Genomic DNA, 25,191 nt, shown 5'->3' with positions numbered 1-25,191 from the left:
ACCAACAGTTACTTTATCAACAGTTTAAGGAAGTACATGAAATTGTGTTATCCCTGGCTTCCAGCTCTGGGAATGTCTTCATCCTGAAGTATAATACAGATTGTTTTATGAGCCTAACTGGTTACCTATAAATGCCCGGACACTCAATATTTAACTAAAATTAAGCTAAGGATGCAAATTGTTCTCTTCATGTTGTCTTCATTCCTATCTGCAGTACAGCACAGATAAAGTTAAAGACTGCTTTAAGTAACCTGTAATGTTTACACAGTTTGTAAAGTTAACTGTACAGGAGGGCCGTGTACACAATTTGAAAAGTAATAAAAAGTTTACAGTGGCAAGACACCAGGGCTTCTATCCAGTTGTATCTGATGTTGCAAACAAAACCTAACAAGAAGGTTTCTGTTCCCTATTTTATTTATGAAAGCCTCTGTCAAACAGTCAGGATGTTGTGATTGTCTTGAGGTGTGAACCACAGTGTTTTTTCAGCCTGTTACTAAGTGTTTCCACACTTTGGGCACTCTTGATTAAGTAATTATTCTGAGACCTAGAACCTAGAAAGAAAAGTCACAAAGCAAGATCAAGCCATGAGGGCCATCTTGCTTATCCAGTTGCTAATAGCTAAGGAAAGCGAGGATCTTTTGCTACCATTTCTTGAACAAAACAAGTGTCTGTTTTGACACCATGGTTTAGAAGCTTGTTCCTGACTTCCAGATTCAATGATTCAGTGAAAGGGGACTGATCTGTTCTCTAACAAGAATATATTGACAGTACGTAAATGTATTTTCTGTTATCTTTTTCTGTTCTGTTGAGAACAAAAGAAAAATGTCAGTGTCCTTCCTCTAAGAAAAAGTTTTTGTCATGTCTTATAAATAATGTATTTTATTTATTAACATAATTAAAAAAATTTAAGTACTAGTAACTGATTAGAGCTGTGCAGCTCAATACAATAAAACGTTTTTAATATTGGTTTTTAGTCACCTGTTGCTTTTGTCTTTATAGACCCTAGTTTCTCTAAACTAAATTTGTGAAAGTTTAGTATATCTGTGAATTTAGTAAGTAGTGCAAGAAACTTCAGCTTAGCTGTAGATAAACTGTAACTTAAAATCCTTATTATTCACCAGGAAGTAGATAGTATATTTGTATGACTCACATTTGTAATAAGTAGTACCACATTAAAAAAGAGCTGCAGATTTTTATTAAGCAGTTGGTAAAAGTAGTATATTGAAAGTGAAGGAATATTGTAGTGGTAATAAATTGAAATAATATTAACAGCTTAACTACTATAGCCTGGATTTTCACATGGAAGGAAAGTTATTTTTTTTTACCCCCTGCTGGTAACAGCAATTCTCAGTGATTACTGTAGGCGATATGTTTGTAAATATACTTATGAAAGGTTAAAATCTAGAAAATTCAAATATGCACTTCAGTGGGGAGTTAATTTGGTAAGACTGCTGCAGTATTATACTGTTCTTTTTGATAGTGTTCAAAATGTCTGCCTGCACTAGTCCAGACACCTTTCCGCAGCAGCTGACAGTACTGATGAAGCAAACAGTGCACATTTCAAGACAGACACTACAGCAGAGGCATGCATTGTAGGTGTGTGCAACACGCTAAAGAGTATTTCTTTGCAGCTTTTATTTTCATGAATTAATTGTTTATTTTAGAGACTCGTTTTCATCCATGACTAAAATGTATTTATGGCTGTTTAAATATTTGTTGTGCAGTGCAATAAAGAACACATTTGTTGGAATCCCTTGGGTTTAGTCTGTATTTATCTCTATTGTGCATTAAACCTGTGAATGGAATGACTCTTTGTGTGGTGCACTACAGATGTTTTTTGTTACCTGACACTTCAAAAGGACCTGATGAACAGGTCAACTCTTAGAAGCAGGGGGCTTTAAATCTTGTGATTTAATAAAACTTATCTGGTTAAATGCTGTAACAAATATGTGGTTGTCATGGTCTGTGACAGTATATTAGTCATTACTACTGCCATGTTTGAATGTTTCTATTTTAATATAGAAGAGGAAGAATATTGTTAAAAATAATTCCCTTACAAATGGTTTAACAAAGTTTCTGATTTTGGAACATTTGAAGCCGGTGTCATTAAAATGTGCAAAATTATGCCATTATGCTAATAAACATAGAAAATTGCTTGGGCTACCTTTATAGATTGGAACAGATTTTAAATGGATTTTAGGTCAACATTATATCATTATAACTTGAATCATTTTGATATGGAGAATTTGTAGTCTGCCATGAGATGTAGGGGGTATATGTTTTTTTGGTTTACAAACCATTTGAAGGGAATCATATTATGGTTTTAAACTTGAATTTACTCATGATTGCATTCCAGAATGTTCTTAAAAGGTTTCTAAACATGAAACGTTTTTCGTGGCATTTTACTCATATCCTGCGTCTTATAGATCTTTCCCAGAAACATACAGATGTACAGTAATGTACAATCAACTTTATTTTTAAAGCTTTTTTAAAACTATTTTTTTCTTTAAGAATAATTTCTGTATTACGGCAAAAATATGCTTACAATGTTGGTGTTCTCAAGAAACACTCTGCTTTCTGTTTAGAGGATGTTGTGAAGGCTGTAGTTTTATCTTTTATATTATTTAAACCTTAATTGTAACTGAAAGATTTCTTTCCCCAAGCTTCATTGTCAGTACCTCTCTTTGCAGATATTTCACAGGGCTTTTGCAGAGAGCTAGTAGTGTAATTAATTTGACACACAGCCTAATAGGACGCAACAACAGCTGACGTTTCTTCCAGCAGGCTTTGTTTTTTAAAGAATAGTATATCGGACATTTTTATATTCAATTACAGAAGATAAGCAGAACCTAAATGAAGCCAGCTGTGCATTCGTCCCTTCAAAGTCTTTTTTTATTTGGGCTGGTTTTATATGGAGATGTGCTTGGACTTAAAAAAAAAAAGATGGTTGGATGAAACTGACTTTTCCAAAATAGTTTGAAGAAATAGATATTGACAGTTATCAGTATATTACATCACTAATGAATCGGTACACAAACTCACTTGCTATAATATTATGAACCCCCCACAAATACTGAGTTGGGCCTCTACAAAGAACCACATAAACAGTACTCCACAAGGTTGTGAAATATCCCCCATCTAATTTTTCTCACAGGTGGGTGACTGGTTTGTGGGATTGAGTGGCATTTTCTACTGGCTCTTAAGTTTGAGAGCTGGGTTTTTTTGTTTCAGATTGGGATGGTGAGACATGGTCCTGTCATCACTTGGTATTCATCTGATAAGAGGGGAGGGTAGCGAGTGTATGTTTTAAGGTTTTTTCTGGGGGGAGGAAGAACTGATGGAGAACTAAAAGGGAGAGCTTTTACTACTAGCATACACAAAACCAAATTTAGAATCAAATGACTGAACCTAGAAACACTGTTGTCATCCTAAATTGTGTCAGGCGCTGGTTGGTAGTCCCAGTGATGCCGCACAATCGCCAGGGTTTGGGTGAGTTGCAGTTGGCTTGTTCCACCATTCCCTTCCTTGGATTAAAACGTGCACGGTTAAGAGCTGTCTCTCCTCAGCAGTTTTTCACGCAGGCAAACAGGGCATACCTTGTTAGGACCACCTCAATCCTCTTTGTTTTTCTTTCCTCTCCCTTCTACAGTTCCTTCAATGTTTGGCTAAACCCGACATTTAAGGTTGATTCACTGTACCTCATCTAGTGTATAAATCCTGAATACTGAAACCGTGCTTCCAACTGCTTGATTACGAGAGTAATTCTGCTCGTCCACATTTCCTAATATCCCCCACTGAGATCTGTTCTATCTGTTTGGAGACATTAGTATTCATTCTCAAACATAATTGGACAGAAGGCCCAGATGTTCTGTGACCCTAAATTAATAGGGTGAGTTATCATAAAACAGCCTTGCAAGGGTTGTGGTGAGCAGAGAGAGAAGAAGGACTTAATATGCTAGCTGTTTTTGAAGACTCCAAACATCTGAAGCACAAGTAAGGAAGAAAGCATGCCTCCACTTGAAGTGCACTGTAGGTACTGTAGAACAAGTGTTTTTAGTTCTGCCTTTGTAATCTACTACAGATACCTATAATTCTGTGGTTACTGTAGCAGTTAGAGCTATGATGGAAGCTACATTTGCGGTACTTTCATTTGAGCTCTGTGTGTAGATGTATTCCCAAAAAATAAATTCAAATATGTATGTCAGTGGTATAGCTGGACATTGGGGAAATTGTGAAAAATGATCCGAAGAGATGTTCTTCAGAAGCCAACTCTATGGAGAAGATACCAAAGATTCTACCAGAAAATAAGCTGTAATGTTATTACCTACCCAAAATCTTTCTCTTATTTGTCAGTGTATACCGCTTACATGCAATATAGTTAGGTGAAGATTGATTGCGTTATTCTTATTTTTGATATGCAGGTTTTGGATAATACTGATGCAACATTGTCATTGTTATTCTTCATAGCTACAGTATACTGTTGTGTCTGGCCACGATAGTGTAGCCATGAAAAATACCACACTGGTATTGACACACCGTCCTAGTACGGTGTTTTTAATAGCAATATGATAGAAGATAATTGTTTAATAGATGATCTTGAAGCAAATTCACGTGAAGATTGCTATTCTTTCCTCATGGATGGTATTACTGTAGCAATTATATTTGCATTTTTAGTCAGAAAAGTCTCCTTTTTTTACGAACACTTTTTCAGATATGATTTTTTACAAAAATATTTTTAGTATTTTTAATTAGAAAGTTTTTTTAATTATTTTCCCTGCAAATCTTGAGAGTGCTTGCACAGCAACACAGAGTGTATCTCTTTAATTGAATGGACCTCTTTTGAACCAAATAAAGCTTATTTATATCCTTCTGTTCTAAATAAACAGAATGTGAAATCATGCCACAGTACAAATTCAAATTTAGTGACCTTGATTAGCACATCTACTGTGATGTATGTTCATTGCATGGCTGGTGTAACTTAGATTGCTCAGGATTCGACAAGGTCATTGCAGTTGGCTCATATGTCGTATTCTGGATCCAGACATTTTCACTGAGATAACCAGTGCTTTAAGAGTAAAACCTGCATCTGTGTGTCTATGGGCTGCCGGCTGTGTGGTTCATCACATAGAGGGCTTGTAGTTTAAATCAGCCTCTGGCACGTATTCCTTACTGCAGAGGGCATTCTGACTGTTAAACACATGGACAACTTCACAGAAATAACTGCAACTATTATTGTCTTCTGGGGCTATTGTTTTCCATCCTGTTTGGTAATTATTATTAGTTTTCTTAATCACATTTAAATTGGAGACCTATCGCTTTTTAAAAATATATAAATGTCTTATTTAGAAGCCTTAACCATTGAAAGTGCTAAGCCTTTTTGATTTCTCCATTACAGAAGACCTTGACAAACATGAATTCATGAAAAAATGAATTGTATATTGATTGTCTATGTACAGTGCCTTGCGAAAGTATTCGGCCCCCTTGAACTTTTCAACCTTTTGCCACATTTCAGGCTTCAAACATAAAGATATAAATTTTTTATTTTATGTGAAGAATCACCAACAAGTGGGACACAATTGTGAAGTGGAACGAAATCTATTGGATTTTTGAAACTTTTTTAACTAATAAAAAAATGAAAAGTGGGGTATGCAAAATTATTCGCCCCCTTTACTTTCAGTGCAGCAAACTCACTCCAGAAGTTCAGCGAGGATCTCTGAATGATCCAATGTTGTCCTAAATGACTGATGGTGATAAATAGAATCCACCTGTGTGTAATCAAGTCTCTGTATAAATGCACCTGCTCTGTGATAGTTTCAAGGTTCTGTTGAAAGCGCAGAGAGCATCATGAAGACCAAGGAACACACCAGGCAGGTCCGTAATACTGTTGTGGAGAAGTTTAAAGCCGGATTTGGATACAAAAAGATTTCCCAAGCTTCAAACATCCCAAGGAGCACTGTGCAAGCGATCATCTTGAAATGGAAGGAGTATCAGACCACTGCAAATCTACCAAGACCTGGCCGTCCCTCTAAACTTTCAGCTCAGACAAGGAGAAGACTGATCAGAGATGCAGCCAAGAGGCCCATGATCACTCTGGATGAACTGCAGAGAACTACAGCTGAGGTGGGAGAGTCTGTCCATAGGACAACAATCAGTCTTACACTGCACAAATCTGGCCTTTATGGAAGAGTGGCAAGAAGAAAGCCATTTCTCAAAGATATCCATAAAAAGTCTCGTCTAAAGTTTGCCACAAGCCACCTGGGAGACACCCCAAACATGTGGAAGAAGGTGCTCTGGTCAGATGAAACCAAAATCGAACTTTTTGGCCACAATGCAAAACGATATGTTTGGCGTAAAAGCAACACAGCTCATCACCCTCAACACACCATCCCCACTGTCAAACATGGTGGTGGCAGCATCATGGTTTGGGCCTGCTTTTCTTCAGCAGGGACAGGGAAGATGGTTAAAATTGAGGGGAAGATGGATGCAGCCAAATACAGGACCATTCTGGATGAAAACCTGTTGGAGTCTGCAAAAGACCTGAAACTGGGACGGAGATTTATCTTCCAACAAGACAATGATCCCAAACATACAGCAAAATCTACAAAGGAATGGTTCACAAATAAACGTATCCAGGTGTTTGAATGGCCAAGTCAAAGTCCAGACCTGAATCCAATCGAGAATCTGTGGAAAGAGCTGAAAACTGCTGTTCACAAACGCTCTCCATCCAACCTCACTGAGCTCGAGCTGTTTTGCAAGGAAGAATGGGCAAGAATTTCAGTCTCTCGATGTGCAAAACTGATAGAGACATACCCCAAGCGACTTGCAGCTGTAATCGCAGCAAAAGGTGGCTCTACAAAGTATTAACGCAAGGGGGCCGAATAATTTTGCACGCCCCACTTTTCATTTTTTTATTAGTTAAAAAAGTTTCAAAAATCCAATAGATTTCGTTCCACTTCACAATTGTGTCCCACTTGTTGGTGATTCTTCACATAAAATAAAAAATTTATATCTTTATGTTTGAAGCCTGAAATGTGGCAAAAGGTTGAAAAGTTCAAGGGGGCCGCATACTTTCGCAAGGCACTGTATATCTAACTCTGTGTGTAAATTGTTTTAGATGGGGTATTCCAGCACATTAAAGGTATATGAAAGCAGACTTCTGATGAAGCTAAAGATGCCTCATATAATACAATAGGATGAACGCTGGTATCCATGAAATGGCTTTCATGAATATAGATTAAAGTCGTTACATCAGCAGCAGAATTGCCTACATACTTGTATGCCTTTGCATTCTGCATTAGCCTGGAAAGCAGTGGTGCAGTATACGTTGATGCAGGTTTACATGTTGTGGTTTTTAGATTAAGATTAAGATCTCCAAGAAAAAGATTCTAGAATGTGATCTAAATGTAATGTAGGCTATATAGCCAAAACGACAGTCACAATTTAAACTAATTCTAAAATGTTTCAGTATGTGCAGCATGTTAAGTATGATTTATTGCTATCCAAGTAGGAGCGCCTTACAATTAGTTGAGAATTTCATGTTTGTTGTACCATGCATGATCTGTGCCTGTTTTTATGTAAACTGTCTAGCTGGTTGGATTATGTGCAGTTGTGAATAAGATACAGTGATAGCTTTATTATGAAGTACTAACATCACAGCCAGTGACAACAGTTGAAGTGAAATTGAAGAGATATTATTTACACCGTCCCAAGACCACCTTGAAACTTACAGTACTCAAGGATTTCAGTCTCATTCCTTTGAACATGTATCATTATTAAATCATTGTTTTCAGTGCAGTCTCCTAAAACAGGAATATCCGTAGGTATTAGTTAATTGATGGTGTTTCGCGGTTTCGGTTACAGTTGATTCTTTTTGTGACGTATAACTTTGTATTTTTGTTGGGCCAGTTTTTTTCAGTAAAGCACAGGCTCGCAATATTTTGGAAGGAAAGGGCAATCGTGTGCAAGACCCTGAATTGCAGTGTCCAAACGCTTCTCCTGCAGTCCGCATTTGCCATTCTTACGCAAATGTAGCCCCATGGCGTGCTTGTGCTGGATGCTGCGTTTTGCATTGAGCGTGTTCTGTCCTTGCTGTGTGTGCGCGCGCACCAAAGTAAAATAAAGAAGCGCTTTTGTGAGTCGTCGTGTCCTGTTTGCAACCCCCACTAGGCTTCCTTACCCACTCCCCTCCCGACACCACATTTCTTAAGGACCAACTCAGCAGCTGCAACCCTGGCAACAGGTCTTAGGAGCAAAGAATGAGGGCAGGCCTCCAAAGACAAGACTGATGATTGTCGTGTTTAGGCCTGTGGCAAATGAGTCTGGCAAACATGTAAAGAAATAAATCTGTTATATCCTTAAAAATAGACGCATCTGTCTAATTTTGTGTCTGCATGCATTATTCACGTAATGTTTCAAATTCTCAATTTATATACTTCCCTGTAAGGTCATTGTTTTGCAATAAAAGGATTTACAGCCTGAATCACACAAGTATTTTAAGTTCCTTAATCTATCATTTAGGATATTGAGAGAAGTACATTTGTGTGATTTTAGTGCCGTTTGCAACTGGAATGAAAGCTGTTTAGTGCTATAAAGGAATTAAGCATATGTTGAACATTTAGGGGGAAAACAGCATTCGCACATTTGAATGTTACGCCTTTCAAGATTGAGAAACTAAGAAACACACGTCTGAGTGGAATGATGGATAATTGGAATTTATTTAGAGCAAAGAATGAAAATCTGTGTTTAATTCAGTCCTCTTTCTGATGCCTGAAATGGATTAGTGCTCGAGAAAGTCTTTTAGTCAGAGCTAAATTAAATTTCCAGTGGAATGTCAGCTATTTCTTAACAGCTGGCGAACCTGTGCAGGCCTAATCAAATGTTGTGTGCTACTGTGTAGGAAGCTAAATCTTATGTAAACAAGCGCATGACCAGTTTGTTTTTGGGTCCAGCAGATGAGACGGAGAGGAGGACAGTCGGTAGCATATTGCAGAGCCCTGAGAGTGCTCATGAAATCCCGTGTTAGTGTCAGAGCAGAAGTGATTCAGTAAATACCTCCTGCTAAATGATGTGTGACTGAATGAAGGACAAAAGAGCCACTCGGGGTTAGGACACCCCAGAGGAGGGTCTGCAGGCTCACCGAGGCAGACGGTGGGCACCACATTTACCCCTATTACTAGCTATGCACTAAGAGAGAGAAAACGGTAGGCAAAGCTTCTTTTTCTCCTGCTTGTTTCTGAGGAGGGCTGTTTGAACGGTCACTAAATATTTATGCCATCTCTGCCAGCTGTAGAGAGGGGTGGGTGCCCAGCATCAGATTGAGTTTTCAAGTCAGGCTTGCTTTGGTGACGCACATGGAGAGAGAAGTACCAGTGTCTATTCATGAGAGGTCTGAAGCGACTTAGCACAGGCAAGCAGCTATGGCTTTTCCTTGAATTATTTATTCTCCAGCGCAGAATGATGTAAGCTCGTGTTCGCTTTAGAATGAAGGAGAGCACTGTATCACGAGCCCTGCCCCTAGCACTTCTCATGGGGGCTCCTTGAAGTAGAAGTGCTCTGTGCTTGAAAATGTAGTCTCTTCTGATTCGCTTTTAATGGAACCACAGTAATGATGGTTCCAACAGGTTGAAAACAAAAGCCCTCCACACGAGGAAGAGTAAGTCTTTTCTTAGTAGGAAATTCATGTAGTGCTGAAGTTGCAATTTGTTATAGCTTCGCTTTTTAAAAAACAGTGCTTGAGCGTACTGCATCCTGTGTTCCTTGTATCTTTTACTGCCTTTTAAATGCTTGTTTTATGGTGTATCGGATATAAAGAACCACATCTTTTTTGTTTACAGCTAACTTTGTCATCCTTTAGTTCCATTTTTTGTGATTTAGAATCCCATAAAAAAATCCACAGTTAATTGCAATCACAGGGATTTGCTAAATTCAATACAAAAATATAATTTCTTTATTCTTGTACATTAAAATCTTAGAAGCTATGTGTGGTAAGCCCTTTAGACGTCTGTAAGCGAAAGAAAATCGCATAATAGAGATCCTGTTGTTACAGGCTATCTTGATGTTTCATTGCGTGTCATGTAGGCGATTAAAAATAACTGCTTTTTTAAAGTTGGGATCACAGATTATTTTTCCCAAGCCTCCTGGTTTAGCCTCAGTGGTGTGTTTCTTGTGTCGAGGCTCATCCCCACATCCTGGTGTGTAAAGGGCACATGCCTGCAAGTCCCTGGGCGGCCAAAGGGGTCGCCATGTTGCCAAAGGCGATAAGAGCTGACTGGTCCCACCCTAACCCTCAGAGGTTACTCTCGATTTGTCACTGCCACTTGGGGTATCCCCATCACACTCGGCTCGAACCCGCGATCACAGAGCGCCACCTGCTTTGGGGCGAGCATCTTTGGATGTGTTTTTGTGATTAGCATAAACCATCAAATATGTGAAACAGGTAGTTGTTTATTTTACTATGTGTGGCTCAGTTAGAATGTCACACCTTCCAGTTTAAGAGAAGTTTGCTGTCACTTTCCGCAGCTCTATACTGGAAAGTAGCGCATCATCATTGCCACAAGTCAGTGACCGTTTTCAAAGATTCATGAACTACATAAAACAAGGTGCTCTTCAGTTAGTTTGGTTAATAAGTTATTCCATTTAAAAAATGTAGTAGTGTAGCAGCATTGTGCATTATAAAAAACATACAGTAATAATAGTGTAGCTTGTGACTATTACAGTATGTATCTTCTGCCTTAGACTGTTTTGTAGAGAATATGTTGCTTTCATCCCTCTTATAGTTCCATATATATCCTATTTTTAATGCACAAGATTCCTTGTACAATTCAATACTTTATTTTAAAATAAAAAGATTACATTTGTCATTCATTTACATTACACACATTTCATCAGCTTTCAATTTTTAGATGATGAAGGAGAACCAGTATTCATAATTATATAATTATTGCTTTACACAATAAGAAATAATTTGCTTTTGAACCATGATATTTGGCTTTTGGCTAAGTAGAAAATAAAAACATAAATTAAATTTAGTCTCGGGAATGCTGTTTCTTTTCCTCCAAATCGTATTTAATTAGTTGATGACTGTTTTTGAAATACACTGGAATGTAGACGCACAAGCTCTAATTGAGGGAAATTAATATGTGCAACTGAAAAATGTATGTTTCTATGAATTGTAAAGAATTGTAATATAGGGTTAAAAGAGTAAGATACATTATACTCAAATAGTGATAGTGTAAGTACAGAAGTGTACAATACTGAACACTGCTGGTCAAGTTGGGTTTCATGGCTATTTTATGTGCTGAGCATGGAGTAAAAACTCAGGCCCTAATGGTTATACATTTTTTTTAAAGAAAATTAGTCAGTTAATTAAGATGCAGAAAGTCGCCAGATTCATGAACTTATTAAACTTCTGCCAAAATTTGCCATTTCTAAATTATTGAAAACTTCAGAAGAAAAATTGAATGAAAAGACTTAAGAGGATAATTCCCGAGAAAATTATTTGATGGAGAAGTAAAGGCTTCTTTTGTGTGATGGTGACTGTCACATTAGGTTGGAAATTGTCTACTTTTAGCAGCATCGGGGGCAGTTCTTGTAAAAAGGTTAATCTTTATGTGAGATTGTCCAGGAAATGCTTTGAACGCACAATTTCTGAGTTTTCAGCATTGATGATCCACCTAGCTAGTATTGAATGTTTTGTGTGCAGCGGATTTTTCAAATCGTAAACTATTTAAGCCTAGATCTTAGTGTTAAAAGAGCCGTTACTTGTGTCCAAATAGTTCAGAATATGATTAGGCCTGTATGAGATTAACTCAAGGCTAAAACCACAGAAATAACTGAAAAAAGTGCCAGGTCAGCTTTTCTACACAAACTCTCCTCTGTCTTTTCTCACTTTAATAATTTTCGGAGTCTGTGTGTTACTTCATCAATCTCAGAGATGAAATTTAAGTTTCCCTTTAAAGCTTTTTTTATGGAGTTTTAGAACAAGTATTATTGCCAGTCATTGTTGTTACCTGTTAATCAAAAACAATAAGTTTTGGCCTTATTAAATACAATTTTTTTAATGTAATACAATGTAGGTTTCTACATAATATTTGTGTAGAAATTTCCTGTCTGAGGACATAATGTATTACACTGATTTGGTACAGATGGTGATTTTAATTTAACTGAATTAAATTAAAATACATGAATTGGTCAAAGAACCACTCTTCTCAAGTTCCAGTGGGTTTTGTGTAGAAATCCTTATTAAACTTGAAGTAATGAATATGCAATTTGCTTTTCCTGTTCTGTTTTGTTATATGCCAACATGGATGTTTTCATCTAAAGCTTTTTATAATTACTCTGGACATTTCAGCATGGATCTAGTGTTCAGCAGAACATATATGGATAACTGATCTAACATAGCTGCTAAAGTGAGGATAGTATAATGGAGATTGGTTGTTTACATTGAGCTTCTAAGAATAGCTGAGTAGATTTATGCTTGTTACTGCTTTAACATTAATGAGTAGCGATGATTATCAAATTCCTGATGGGAAAACACATCAATACCTTCCTGGAAGTGACTTAAAGAGATATTGGAGGGCTAGATTCAGTAGCCTCTATCGACAGTTTTGATGCTTACAAATCAATTGATTCAGCACTAATAAAGTGGGTGATGGATTCCTGTTGAAGTGTTAAAGGACTGTGATAAGAGACCTGGAGGGAGTTTTCCAAGATGTCTTATTACTTGAAATGGTTATGGTCAAGGAATTTATCATTCTGAGCTGTACTCTGATTACCATAACTATTAACTTAAAAAAACATCTTAATTGCTATTGTCAGGATAGTCTGTAGCTTTGTATTAGCCATGGGCATTTGGTGTGTTCACACTGATTTGGTACAGCTGGTGTTTTGTACTCCCACGCTCTGCTTGGCACTGGGTCTTGGCCTGGCATTTTACTTGGACCATTGGCGCGCTGTGGACCGCAAATGTCTTTGCAGAAACCGGTGAAATTATTAAATTCTCGGCAGATTCTTCGCCTGTTAAATTTGTGTGTAAAATATACCTCGGTGCTATAAGACATACTGATTAGCATACTCAATGAAATGAATTACCAGCCCAACTAAAATTGTCCACATCGCTGCCCAGAAATCTGGTAAAGATTTATAAAAAAATTTATTGAGATGAGAATTTTATAAAGGTGAATACAGTATAGTTGTTTAGTTTTGCTTAAATCCCTTTTCTCGTATATTTTTTTAATCACTCCACTGTTTAGTTATTTGTGAACACCTTACCCCTCATAAACAGAAAAAAAAAATTCAAGACATTTACGCTCCAGCACTACACTGCCTTCTTCCAACTTATTCTGAGCTACTGTGGGAGACATAGTTTAACGTGAGCTTGTGGAGCACAGTTCAATAATAATAATAATAATAATTGCTTACACTTATATAGCGCTTTTCTGGACACTCCGCTCAAAGCGCTTTACAGGTAATGGGGTTTCCCCTCCACCACCACCACCAATGTGCAACCCCACCTGGATGATGCGACAGCAGCCATAGTGCGCCAGAACACTCACCAGACATCAGCTATCAGTGGGGAGGATAGCAGAGTAATGAAGCCAATTCATAGGTGGGGATTATTAGGAAGCCACGATTGGTTAAGGCCAATGGGAAATTTGGCCAGGAACGCCGGGATTACACCCCTAGTCTTTTCGAGATATGCCCTGGGATTTTTAATGACCACAGAGAGTCAGGGACACATGAGTTACGTCTCATCCGAAGGACGGTACTCAATGTAAGTACTAGTTTCATTATGTGCTTATATCTTTATATTTGTTGTTTTAAATACCCTTTCTTTTTGCTTTCCTGTTAAGTACAGTAGTTCTTTATTGTAGGTTTAGCTTAAAGTGTTTCTTCGCTATCTAATCAACCAAAATCTATTTTGTAAAATTATTCTGGAAGTTCATTAGGGTACTTCAGTGTTCAGAAGACATCGGTGTACAGCTTATTGTTTCACAACACTGGTATGCTTCTGTATTTCACTCTCTCTCCAAGACATTTAAGAAGCTGCACTGTATAATATGTAACAGTTGGCATGACAATATAAAATGGCAGAAACAATTGTCACAGAGAACTAGATATGGATCAGAAATTCAAACAAATAACAGGAAAACAGATAGATAATAACCATACATTCTTCTTAAGTTTGAAGTATTGAATAACTTAAAGGTGGGGGTATTAAGATTAATTTGAGACCGTTTTGCTGTAAGTTATACCAGGACCCTTTATACCTATAATGCAGGACTGCAATTGTCGTGAATATTGCAATATTCTGCTGTTATATTTACTTTATACTAGTATCGATTTAGAATGAAAAAGGTAACCTCCTAGGTGATGTAATAATTCACACTTACAAATTAAAAAAATAACCACAGCCTGGTTTTTTTCCATCTCATTGCCACCATTGCTGAAATGGCTCATTCAGGATGTGTGCAGCGATGCTGTGGTCTCTGAGCCTCTGTGTATTCAGGCCAGCTACTGAACAGATCAGCTGTAAATGGAAGCTGTTCTCAGCTTCAGCAGCTTAAGCACATAGAACGCATTAGGGGTACTGTACCTCCTTTGTCCTCCAGTTCAGGGTTTTTGTGCACTCGTTTTTCTCTCTGTGTCCGTAACTTTCTAGTTCTTTGGCTTCTGCTTTCAAAGACTTGCCTGAACACTTAGGCCTTAATTTGGGCTATATGGCAAAATGGTTGCATGTTCTTGCTGTATATCTATTGCATGATTTTAAAAAGGTGAATATATACACAACTGGTATACACCTAATCATTTGGTTGTTCATATCTTTCTTTGACATGAAACATCCTTAGAGTAAAATATAGCTATGAATTTAGATGCATTATATGTAGTAGTACTCTTTGAAAATCCATCATGTTTCAGATGTCTCTAATCAATTAAGCATTTCATTGCTCTTGGGCATATGACAAATAAAGTGAACTGAATGAGTATTAAACTGTTGTTTATTAATACATTTAAAATAAATTGTTAGTGCTATGCCATATTATTGGGAAGGTTGGGGCAATACACGCTGTAAATTTCTCATTTAGTAATATATCACGATTTACTTGTATATTAGATTAATCTTGGAGTCAGAAAGTATAGCTCAAGTCATAATACTATAGCCCTGATTGTACGGATTGTATTAGGCAACATCTGCAGTGAAATGGAACAGCGTTCAACATGAAAATCTGCGCATTTTATTTATGGTTTAGGGTTTTTCAAATACAGTTTGGGTAAGCGGAAAATGTCAGCCCGAAAAACCACTGACTGAAAGAGGCAGATGTTTAAGGAGAATCTGGGTGTTTCATAAAGAAGGAAAGGTTTCTTCATAGACCACCAGCTTTGACAATCTGGTATACTGCGTTTCTGCTGTGACCTGGCCAGTCTCAAGGTGCACACCCCCACTGAAACCATGGAAAGTGCTTGGTCCATCTTGTGAGAGTTGTGATGTTTCCATTAAACCCAAGTAAGAAAACCTTATGTAATCTGTATAGGGAATGGGTTGTGTTCCAGCCAAGGTGATTACACTAAATGTAATCACATTGAGACAGTACAGTGACACAGCAGGTTCATTTCTGGACGGGGATGCATTCTAGCGGGTGTTTGGTAGGATGGCCTCACTGCATGGCACTGGTTTAGTTACATTCTGCACATGTGCGTGCTGTTATTTGATTTAGGTACTAATTAGTGTCCCTTGGCATACTGGTGAAGTGAGAGGGATGAGGAAATAGAGCATCCTCCCACAAAAAAGGTATTTTAACAGAATACGTTGTAATCATTGTGGATTGTGCTTTCATGGCACTCATCTTACCTAAAAAATGCAAATGTCCGCTGATAATTTCGGATTTCTCTTTGATATGACACAAAACTTTGTGAGACGAACAAAGAGGACTTCAAAAACTAAACCTGCTATCTTTTTACCTCCTGAGAAAGAAGGGACTCCCTCTCTAAATCAGATTATTCTTCTAAAACATGTTCCAGTGTACTTTCATATTGACTAGAAAGTTTTGTGGAACCTGAAAGAATCCTGATGATCAGGTATCATGAACACTATATTATAGGCACGCAGCTGATAAAGGAACTTTGCTTAAATAGTTGGATTTGAGGGGAAGGGTTACTTTGCTGTCTAGACAAAACTGTAGCTCACCAGTAGCTGATTTTCTATTGGATATGAACATTGGAATGTGCAGCTGTGATTTTTCCAAAGTTTTTCTGAAGGTGGATATTAAATACACTATACCTATACTCAGTTCCCACATTCACACTGTCCTGGGTTTCAGTCTGCAGTGGCAGTCTTCCCCAGTGTTGTGTGGTACAAAATACTCCGTCGACCTGCATGTGCTAAACACGTACTCAGCGTAAAGGTATAACTGGCAGCATTTACTAAAAATGTCTTTATGGTAAAGCTCATGGTGCAAGTTTTCTTTGTTTTACAGTGTTTTATGCATACAATGTTTTACCAAGTCTTTTTTTTTTCTTTTTTCATCAAGCATCAAAAGAAACGTATCATTCTATGTATGTTTAGATATTACATGTTTTTGATGTCTGATGAATTAGTTATTTATGTCGGACCATGAAACATTGGAGTGACTTTGTCTGGTACATAAACACCAATCACCGTGTGAGTGAGAGAGCTGAATGAGCACGACAGAGGATGTAGCCTGTTAAATGCGATTGTGAATTGGAAAGAAAAATGCAGGAAAGAACCGATGTGTCCCACTCTTTAAGAGAACACCTCCCTTTGTACCGTTAGGATGTTAAAGGACGTTGGTGCTTGTGGCTGATTGCTGTGAAGAATAGACTGATCATTAGGAGGGTATGAAGGTCTGGTTATGAGTGTCCAATTACTACTGCATACTTCATGTCGCTACATTGACCAAGACCTGGGACTTCACTTGCTGCTCTTCCAGTCTCACCCTGACTTTCTTAGGAGATGATAATGTGACCGTTATGCAACGGATGCCTTACTTGCCAGCCATCAGACATCTGTGGAATGAACTACAATGACCTGCTCCATTTAGTGTTTGGAAACGAGTGAACAGGCACGTGCTGATCCAGGATTTACAATTAAAATGGGGCAAAATCCCATAAGACATGCTTTGAAGCAGGTTGCAGATGCTGTGCTGCAGCTGTCAGGTGTATTGTTTCCAGCCATGGCCTGTGATGTTCACAGTATAGCCCCTGTAGATTAATACTGTGATCACAAATGCTACTCAACAGTGCTAAGTGCTCAGCTTCATCTGATGCTCATTATATTGTATAGAGTATGTGTTAAATTCAGTCTTAAAATGCAAGTGAAATATAATGGCTGGAAGGACTTTTTAGTACTGTTTGTTTGTAATTTAATTCTGTGTCTTGTAGACTTTAGTATTAGCTTTTTTAATGGGACATAGAAAGGCTTAAAATAGTTTTTCAGATGAATATTTTTAACTTCCATGATGACCATGCGTTTTTGTTCTCGACCCAGACACCATTTTAATCACCTTGAGGTGTATGCAGAAAAAAAAAACAATTGCTTTGAGTTTTCATTTTTCATGTAATGCTGTACCTGCTATAAACCAGACCATCTCAGGGACCTTGTGTTTTCTGGATTATACTAAAAAGGGGCAACTGCCTCTCTCCTGCGTGTGGAATTCTATGATACTAGCCTTTATACTTCTCAATGAAGAGTGCAGACGAAGGATTTAACGTTGCGACAAAAGTATAATGTGATGAAGCTTCTCTGAAGTCTTGTGAATTAAATTTGAAATACAATGCGCTTTATCACCAGTGTCATGTGAATTAATAAGGTATGGAGAAAAGGGGCAGAAAATCTTAACTGTACATTTTAACTGTAACTGTGCCAACAGACCAATCTGGTCTTTGTGTGGTGAACTGTGAATAACTGAGACAGCATCTTGTTTTAGACTGCAAGCATTCACAGGTGTTGGAATTCAAACAAGGACCTGCTTGACAAAGAGATAAGTGACAGCACTGTGGTTTTTTTAGCACCAATAAAATAAACCTACCAGGTACTCTCAGATTACAATGCGTTTTTGTTCATCCAGGATGTGTGTAGGACTTTAGAGTAGCCCTGTCATTACTGTTAGCTCAAGAAACTGAACACTGAAGTTGCTCACTGTGATTGATTTTTCAGATTGTAGTGTGACCTAGACAAAAAGAAGAGATTGTTCAATCCTGGCTTAGAATATTTTCATTAATCTTGATATTTTCGTTAAACATCTCCGATTCAAAAAGCAACAGCTTTTTGAGGCATTTGTTTCATTGTCATATGCCTAAACTTGCCTAAAACTAAAGTTTAATAACATGTTAATTCAATTTTGTATATACAATCAAACTTTATAGGAATAGGAAATGCCAAGAAAGGTTTGTAAAACCAGAAAACTAACCGTAATTTACTATTTTTCATCAGAAATATTCAAAAAGCAAAATAACTATTTTAATGATTAGATAAAATTTAAGGTGTCATGTGAAGGTATAGTGATCTCAGGCTTTTAACGTGCTGGTTTGTTATTTTTTCTAAACTGTGCTCAAGTGCTGTTCTAACATAACCAGCTGTATGGAATTACAGTCAGAGGAGAAATAAAATGCAGTGGGCTACAGTGCATTTTTCTGATCACTGAATAGAGAGTTGTATGTGTGGTGCTCTGTGTGCTTTTAAACAAACCTTTGCATCTATGGGAAAGATAATATGCACTGCGCCTGCACTAAATAGGATAAATCAGCTATAATTAAATGGTAATTGGTTTCCATTATAATTACTACCGAGTTCATTAAACTAGTGATTATAACAAACTGCAATCAGTGCGTCATACCTTAAATACTACCTTCTTTAGGATGCTGGTATTCCGAGACATTCTCTTTACTGTTTATGCTTGTTAGTTTTAATGCTCACAATTGAATTGCAACAGAGTTTCATTGTGAAGAGAGTGTTGAAAGTAGCATCTGAACTGGAGCTCTGTGTTGTCCCGTTATCAGCTGATGCCACTGTTCTTGGGAATCTTTTTTTTGTGACTCATGAGACATAACAGGCTTTGCTGTATTTTAGGGATATTTCAGGACCTGGCTAAGGAAATCAAATTAAATACATGAATAGTTATATTTCAAGACTTAAGAAATCAGAGGTTATAATTACCACCTTGTCTATTTTAGGATAAGTAATTTTTGTGTTGTGTTGATTATTCGTGAAGGCAACATTTCGACTTATCTTTTTAAAAAAAACGCAGAGCATGATTTATTAAAATAGCTTTAATTCTGCCTTTTCACAATAAACCTAGTATGTTCATTTCTGAAAGTGATACCAGTGTGATGTAGCTTTACCTGAAAATTAGGCTGAAATTATTGAGCAAATGCTTCCTTTTGCAAAAAGTGTATCCTGCCTTGCATCCATTACTTGCTGGGATAGTTTCTGGCTCTGGATAGTTTTTGGAAAATAAATGAATGGATGGATAATCTCTGGATGTACTATAAGGTATTTCATCCAGGCAGATAACACACAAGGTTTATCTTGTTTCATGCTGAAATCCTAACTTTGTTTTATTTTGTGTGTTGTAGGTTGTGTTGATCGGACCTGGAAGAGGGGTACTTAACACTCCAGCACCACAAATTGGGCTTCACTTCCCTTTGCAGGGCTGGGACTTTTCCCTTCAAAGCACATAGATCATATCTGTGGAGCCCTGAGCTGAACTGGACAAGGACTCGAAACCTGGGGCTTCTTCCACTGGGATTTAAGTTTTTTGTCTTCTTTCTGGACCAGTGGCACTTAAACACTTTAAGACTATTAAGCATGAGTGAATTCTGGTTGTGCTTCAACTGCTGTATTGCAGAACAGCCTCAGCCGGTAAGTATAGTATTTAAGTGAAGCAAAGACTTCTCTGGACCCATGGTTTTTCTAACTCTTTTTTTTTTATCTGTATGATAAAACTAAAATTTCATATTTGACTGTAGCCCTATTTATCATTTACCAAAATAGGCATTTGAAAGATTTGAAAGTAAGCTGGACCTTCAAGGTTTCCTTCATACTTTTCATCTGGCAGGATTCCATTGCCTTTCTGTTCTAAATGGTGTTAAATCACGGAATGAACCTGATGTGCCAGAGAGGCTACAGTGCAAGTGCTGAAAATGTAAGGTGTGGTAAGACAGCCTTGGGAATTTCGACAGAGACATTGTTCAAGAATCTGAAGCAAAACCAACACTTCAGCTTTTTTTCCCCTGTTTGGTTTATTTTTCCATATTGTACTTATTGTTCACCGCTTGTGTATAAATCAGGATTGCACTGTTGTCGAATGTACGGTAGTTCAGGAAATTTGGAGGGTGGCTAACATTCAGTGAGTTACAAAAAACATTTCTTGTGACATACTGAAGCCTGGTAATATACGTGACAGCTGATGTATTAAATGAAAGCAAAAGTAGCACTTTTGTATAGCAGAAGGTAGCACAAGACATAGATTTCAGTCACATCAGTGGGTGTGTGGCTTCACAACCCTAGCATGATCAAAATAGACATTTTGGTTCCAAGTTGAAAAATCGGGCTCAGCAATGGCATTTATCCAGTTTGTTTCATTCAGACAGCTCATGTTCTGCTTTTAGTAAAAGATGTGAAGCTTGCCTCCTCTGTCCTTTTACGGGCAAAACATTTCAAGAATCTGTCAACCTCTTCCATCCAGAGTCCTGTTGTGTTTTGTAGGATATTTTTGCACATTAGACCAAGCCCAGTTAAAAAAAATCAGTGTTATTCTTCTAAAATTATCCAGGTAAACACCTGTTTCCTTTTTTAAGTTTCTATTTAAGTCAGCTATACTTTAATGTTGGATTAAAAAATGTCTACAATGTATGGATCACATGCTAGACTCAGACAGCACTATATAATTTAAATATACATTTTTAATTTGAAGGAATGTGTTGAATGCAAAAAGATTCAAATTGGTTTTATGTCTCTAGCCCTCCTTCTATGCATAGTATTGGGTGTGAATATCTTGAAATAACTCCAGAAAATGTGTCCATGTAATGATACATAAAAAAGCAAGCTTCCTGATATTGAAGGCAATCATTTGAGCCAGAAGCAGAAAATGGAATCCATCTTTTCTTATGACAGTAGATGTCAAAGTTCTATTTTGTCTTGCAAGGATATAGCTGCTTTATGGGGGTATATTTTTCTCTGCACTTGACAACATAATGGCTGTCTATAGGATTTCAGTTCAGCTGAAGGTCTGTGGCAATCTGGTTCTGTAAACTACCATTTTGATTTCTTTTTTAACTATACGTCTAAACTATAAACTACATCTAAACAATATTAGTTAACTGTGCTATAATTCATGAAATATTACTCCCAAGTACTTCATTGTCGTGCATTATAGTTAGGATTTGTTTATACAGTATCTGAAGCACAAAAATATCATTGACAAAGCACTTACTTAAAAGACGATTGTTTCTTTAAGCCAGCTGCCTCTTCAGTAATTCTGGCCATTTGGCAACGAATATGGTCTGTGATAACATTCAATTGATTAGCTTGTCTTATTAAATGGTATCAATTGTGAAATTACTGCAGCCTTGACTCATTTGATTGAGACAGATTAGGAGAAATGCATCATTGTATTCTCAGGAACACAAAGGGGAGACAATTATTGAATCTGGCGGTCACATATTTTAAATGCATCTAATTCGCAGGGCTCTTAAACTCTCTAATTGATGCAAGTCTTTCGGTACGTTTAAAGCAAATTAATTGATAAAGTCTGAGATGTGACATTAACTTAAGACAAACACTTTAAAATGGATAATAGCATCAATGTCTGGGCATCTAATATTATTTTGACAAATCAGACATAGAACTCCTCAACCACCATTTTTGAGAGGTACTGTCAAATGTGTGTAGAAACAAACGAGGATGGTACCATGCACATTTCATTTCTGTTATATGCTGTTCATTATGATAATACACCCGTGGAGACCTCTGTGCTCTCTAAATGCGTGTGCATAGATGATGGGTGGTTTTTAAGTAAGAAAATGGTGCAAAGATAATTCATTGTAAATTCCAAGAGGAGGCTTATAGCATTAATGGGTTTCACTTGAATTACTGCACTGCATGGGACTGAACAATAACAGATGGCTGTGAAACATGCACACCAGTGATATAGCAAGCTGCTTGGGTGACTCATTCAGATTGGAGATGGAAATCCTGATAACATCTTCCGTTTTGTCAAGAATAACTATTGTATGATTGAAGCACCACAGGACTTGCTATTGAACTAAAGAATGGGGGTTAGTGTTTTTTTTGTCTTATTACAGCCTATAACATTTCAAAATGATCTGAAATAGGAGTTCCCAATATCTTTTGCTTTGGGGTTTACATTTTAAGTCGTCGCATTTAATAGTTTAAACTAGTATCAGGGCATTTTGGAGTATGTTATCCAAGTCAGATTAACAGATATAGAGAACAATGTAATGTAAGTTAGGAAACTACGTTTGTTACCGTGTAGTTGTATTTTTAGGACAATCTGGGAACACCATAAACTGGCTCTTTGGTCTAGAAGTGGTTTCCACTGGTTGTAATTGATTGATAAGTGAATGGTATTTTTCTTTATAATAGTTAATGGCCTATATGTCATGTGGGAAGCCTGCACATTACATGTTGAAGTAAATGCTGCAGTAGTTTCTGTTGAAACGCAGGCTCTGGATCTTCAGTGGTTGAGGGTGGGCCTGTTAGTTGTTCGGAATGTAAATGGATTTAGCCTGAGTAATGGTAGTGATCCAAAGAGCAAAATAAAGATAACTATCTCTATTATTATCTTTTCTTTAATGAAACCAAAAATAATTTAAACCTAAATCCAAAGCTCACTGAGGGATTTACGTGATCACTGCCACATAAACTGTTCACAAGAAGAGTTTAAGGTTTGGAATTTTATTTTCTCAGTAAATTGTTAAACAAATCATACTTTTTTGGTTTCACCTTGCAATTAATTAAATACAATACTAATAATGAGTGATCATTAAAAGTGGTTTCATTTGCACTTCTGATATGATTGTGAATAGCCAGTAAATGTATGAATATTCAGTCTTTTCATCTTCTTTCCTTGGTTAGGGATGTGATTTAGAAGTCAAGGGGGGATTGTAAAAACACTGAGGGAAATGAATATCTGCCAGTATGATGTGGAAATCGAATTGCCATTTTTACAAAAAGTTACAACATGTTTTCATTGGTGAAATCCTGTACACATTCAAGTTAGTTTATGGTAATCATTCTGTAAACCATATTTAGATTTTCTTAGATATACGTAGAAAGGACGTATGTTACGTCAAAGCCATGTACAGTAAAATGTTTTTATTTATTTTGTTTTGAGGTTCCTGCAGTTTATGTCAAGTATATTTACATTTATATTTGTTTTGTATTAACAAGACTTTGTCCTTCTCTGTTTTTAGAACTCTAGTCATTGATCCTTTAGTCTAGTCATCTTGTTTACTGCTCTGACTAGTCTGGGCTATTTAGCTTTTCTTTTAGTCAAATCTTTTAATTATGAAAAAGGCACAGTCTTATTAGATTCAGACACAGTTACCAGATCATATTCAAATAAAATTAGTATTGTCTGAATACATTTAATTTGAAAGGCCTCTAAAATGTGTGGATTGTTCTTTTCAGCAGGTGTAAAACCCCTGGATTATTACCAAGGGAAGGATAATCAAAGGCTAGGGTCCACTGATGTGAAATGCCAACTTACTGTAAAGTTTGAAAAGCCGAGGGACTCTACCATGAGTAATTTTAGATTACAGAGTCGAAAATTGTATGCTTATTGAAATCAAATCACCATCAAGCCCTGTTTTATGTACTGTACTTATACAACTGCACCTGGCCCTAATGTTGACAGACCACAGTTCTGGAATATGTTAGTTGTATCCTTGTTAATTGTTGAAACATCTGTAGAAACATCTTGCAAGGCTTAAACAGAATGACATTACAGCATAATATAGAACAAGCAATTACTAGTTCATAATGCAGTAGCTGTAGATGACCAGCAAGGTATTTTACTTTGCAACACAAGCTCCCCTTTTAAACAGATGCAAATGTGAATGGGATACAATTTTCCATTTTCTCATGTCGTTGTTGGAAACAGCCAATTTTATCCGTTATCTGAAATGCAGAAATGAAAAACCCACACGTGATCTGTCTTTGAAGGACATACATTTTAAAAGAAATTCCCAAAGCAATGAGTTGGATGTCATATTAGGAATATATTGTACTTGCAAGGAAAATATAATTCAGTAGTATTTATTCAGAGAGAACAGAGCAGAATATGCATGTTTACTCTCCTGCTGCTGAACATGTTGGAAAGCAGAGGGGTTTGGAATCTAGTCCCATAATAATAGATTAGCTAATAATACAACTTAAATTATATTATTTCTTTAAAATCTTGATTTTTCCTGTCTAATATTTTAGTTTTTTATTAAGTTGCTAGGTTTTTTTAGACTATTTAAAAATTGGACCCGGGCTATAGCTGTTTCTATTCAGTTAGGTTAAAAGCAATAAGAATGGAACAGTTATTGAGTATTTCTTTAGTTTTGAACATCCTGCTGATGCAGTAAATGGAGAAAACAAGACTAATGTTATATTAAATGTCACAACCGATAGGAAGTCTTTCAACCCATCAGGCCCATTTGGGAGTTTTTTACCTAATGATCTCATCCTGTCATTCCTCGAACAAAGTCAGAAAATTGGATTCAACAACCTGGCTGGTTAGCCTGTTCCACATTCCCACAATCTTCTGTCTAATAGTATTGTGAGGAATGTGACAAATATTTTGAGATGGGTTTCCCACTCAGCCTCATGGGCCAGCTTTATAGAATGAGTGGGGTACTGTTGACCCTTGGATGTTTTCTCCTACAGTATCTCAGCCACTGAACAATGTGAATCTTTCAAAGTTGCCACTGGCCTTAGAGTGGCATCCCTTCCTCCTTGTCTGGCTGCTTAGTCTGGAGAGACAGCCTGATCTAGACGGTGATGTGTACCTTTTATTTCTTAATGATTGACTTCACAGTGGTCAAAGATATTAAGTTTTAAAAATGTTTTTGATAGGTTTGTCATAGCAAAGGGTTGGAATATAGTACTTATGCAGTCATGACTTTGCCATTTTTCTTTCATGTTATCTACACATTTCTTCTTTTTTT

The 25,191-nt window shown here is 37.0% G+C and overlaps 1 protein-coding gene across 1 annotated transcript in view; it reads left to right on the top strand.

Moving 5' to 3' along the window:
• Positions 1 to 25,191, top strand: part of cdc42se2 (CDC42 small effector 2) — a 61,095-nt gene that overhangs the window by 21,689 nt on the left and 14,215 nt on the right. Inside the window, exon 2 of the mRNA XM_006626831.3 lies at positions 19,591 to 19,876. Coding sequence (XP_006626894.1) covers positions 19,823 to 19,876 — 54 coding nt within the window. The 5' untranslated portion in view covers positions 19,591 to 19,822. The remainder of the gene's footprint in view (positions 1 to 19,590; positions 19,877 to 25,191) is intronic.

Source organism: Lepisosteus oculatus, chromosome 3 (genome assembly GCF_040954835.1).
Source record: "Lepisosteus oculatus isolate fLepOcu1 chromosome 3, fLepOcu1.hap2, whole genome shotgun sequence".
Lineage (NCBI taxonomy): Eukaryota > Metazoa > Chordata > Actinopteri > Semionotiformes > Lepisosteidae > Lepisosteus > Lepisosteus oculatus.
This window is presented reverse-complemented; position numbering and strand designations above follow the sequence as displayed.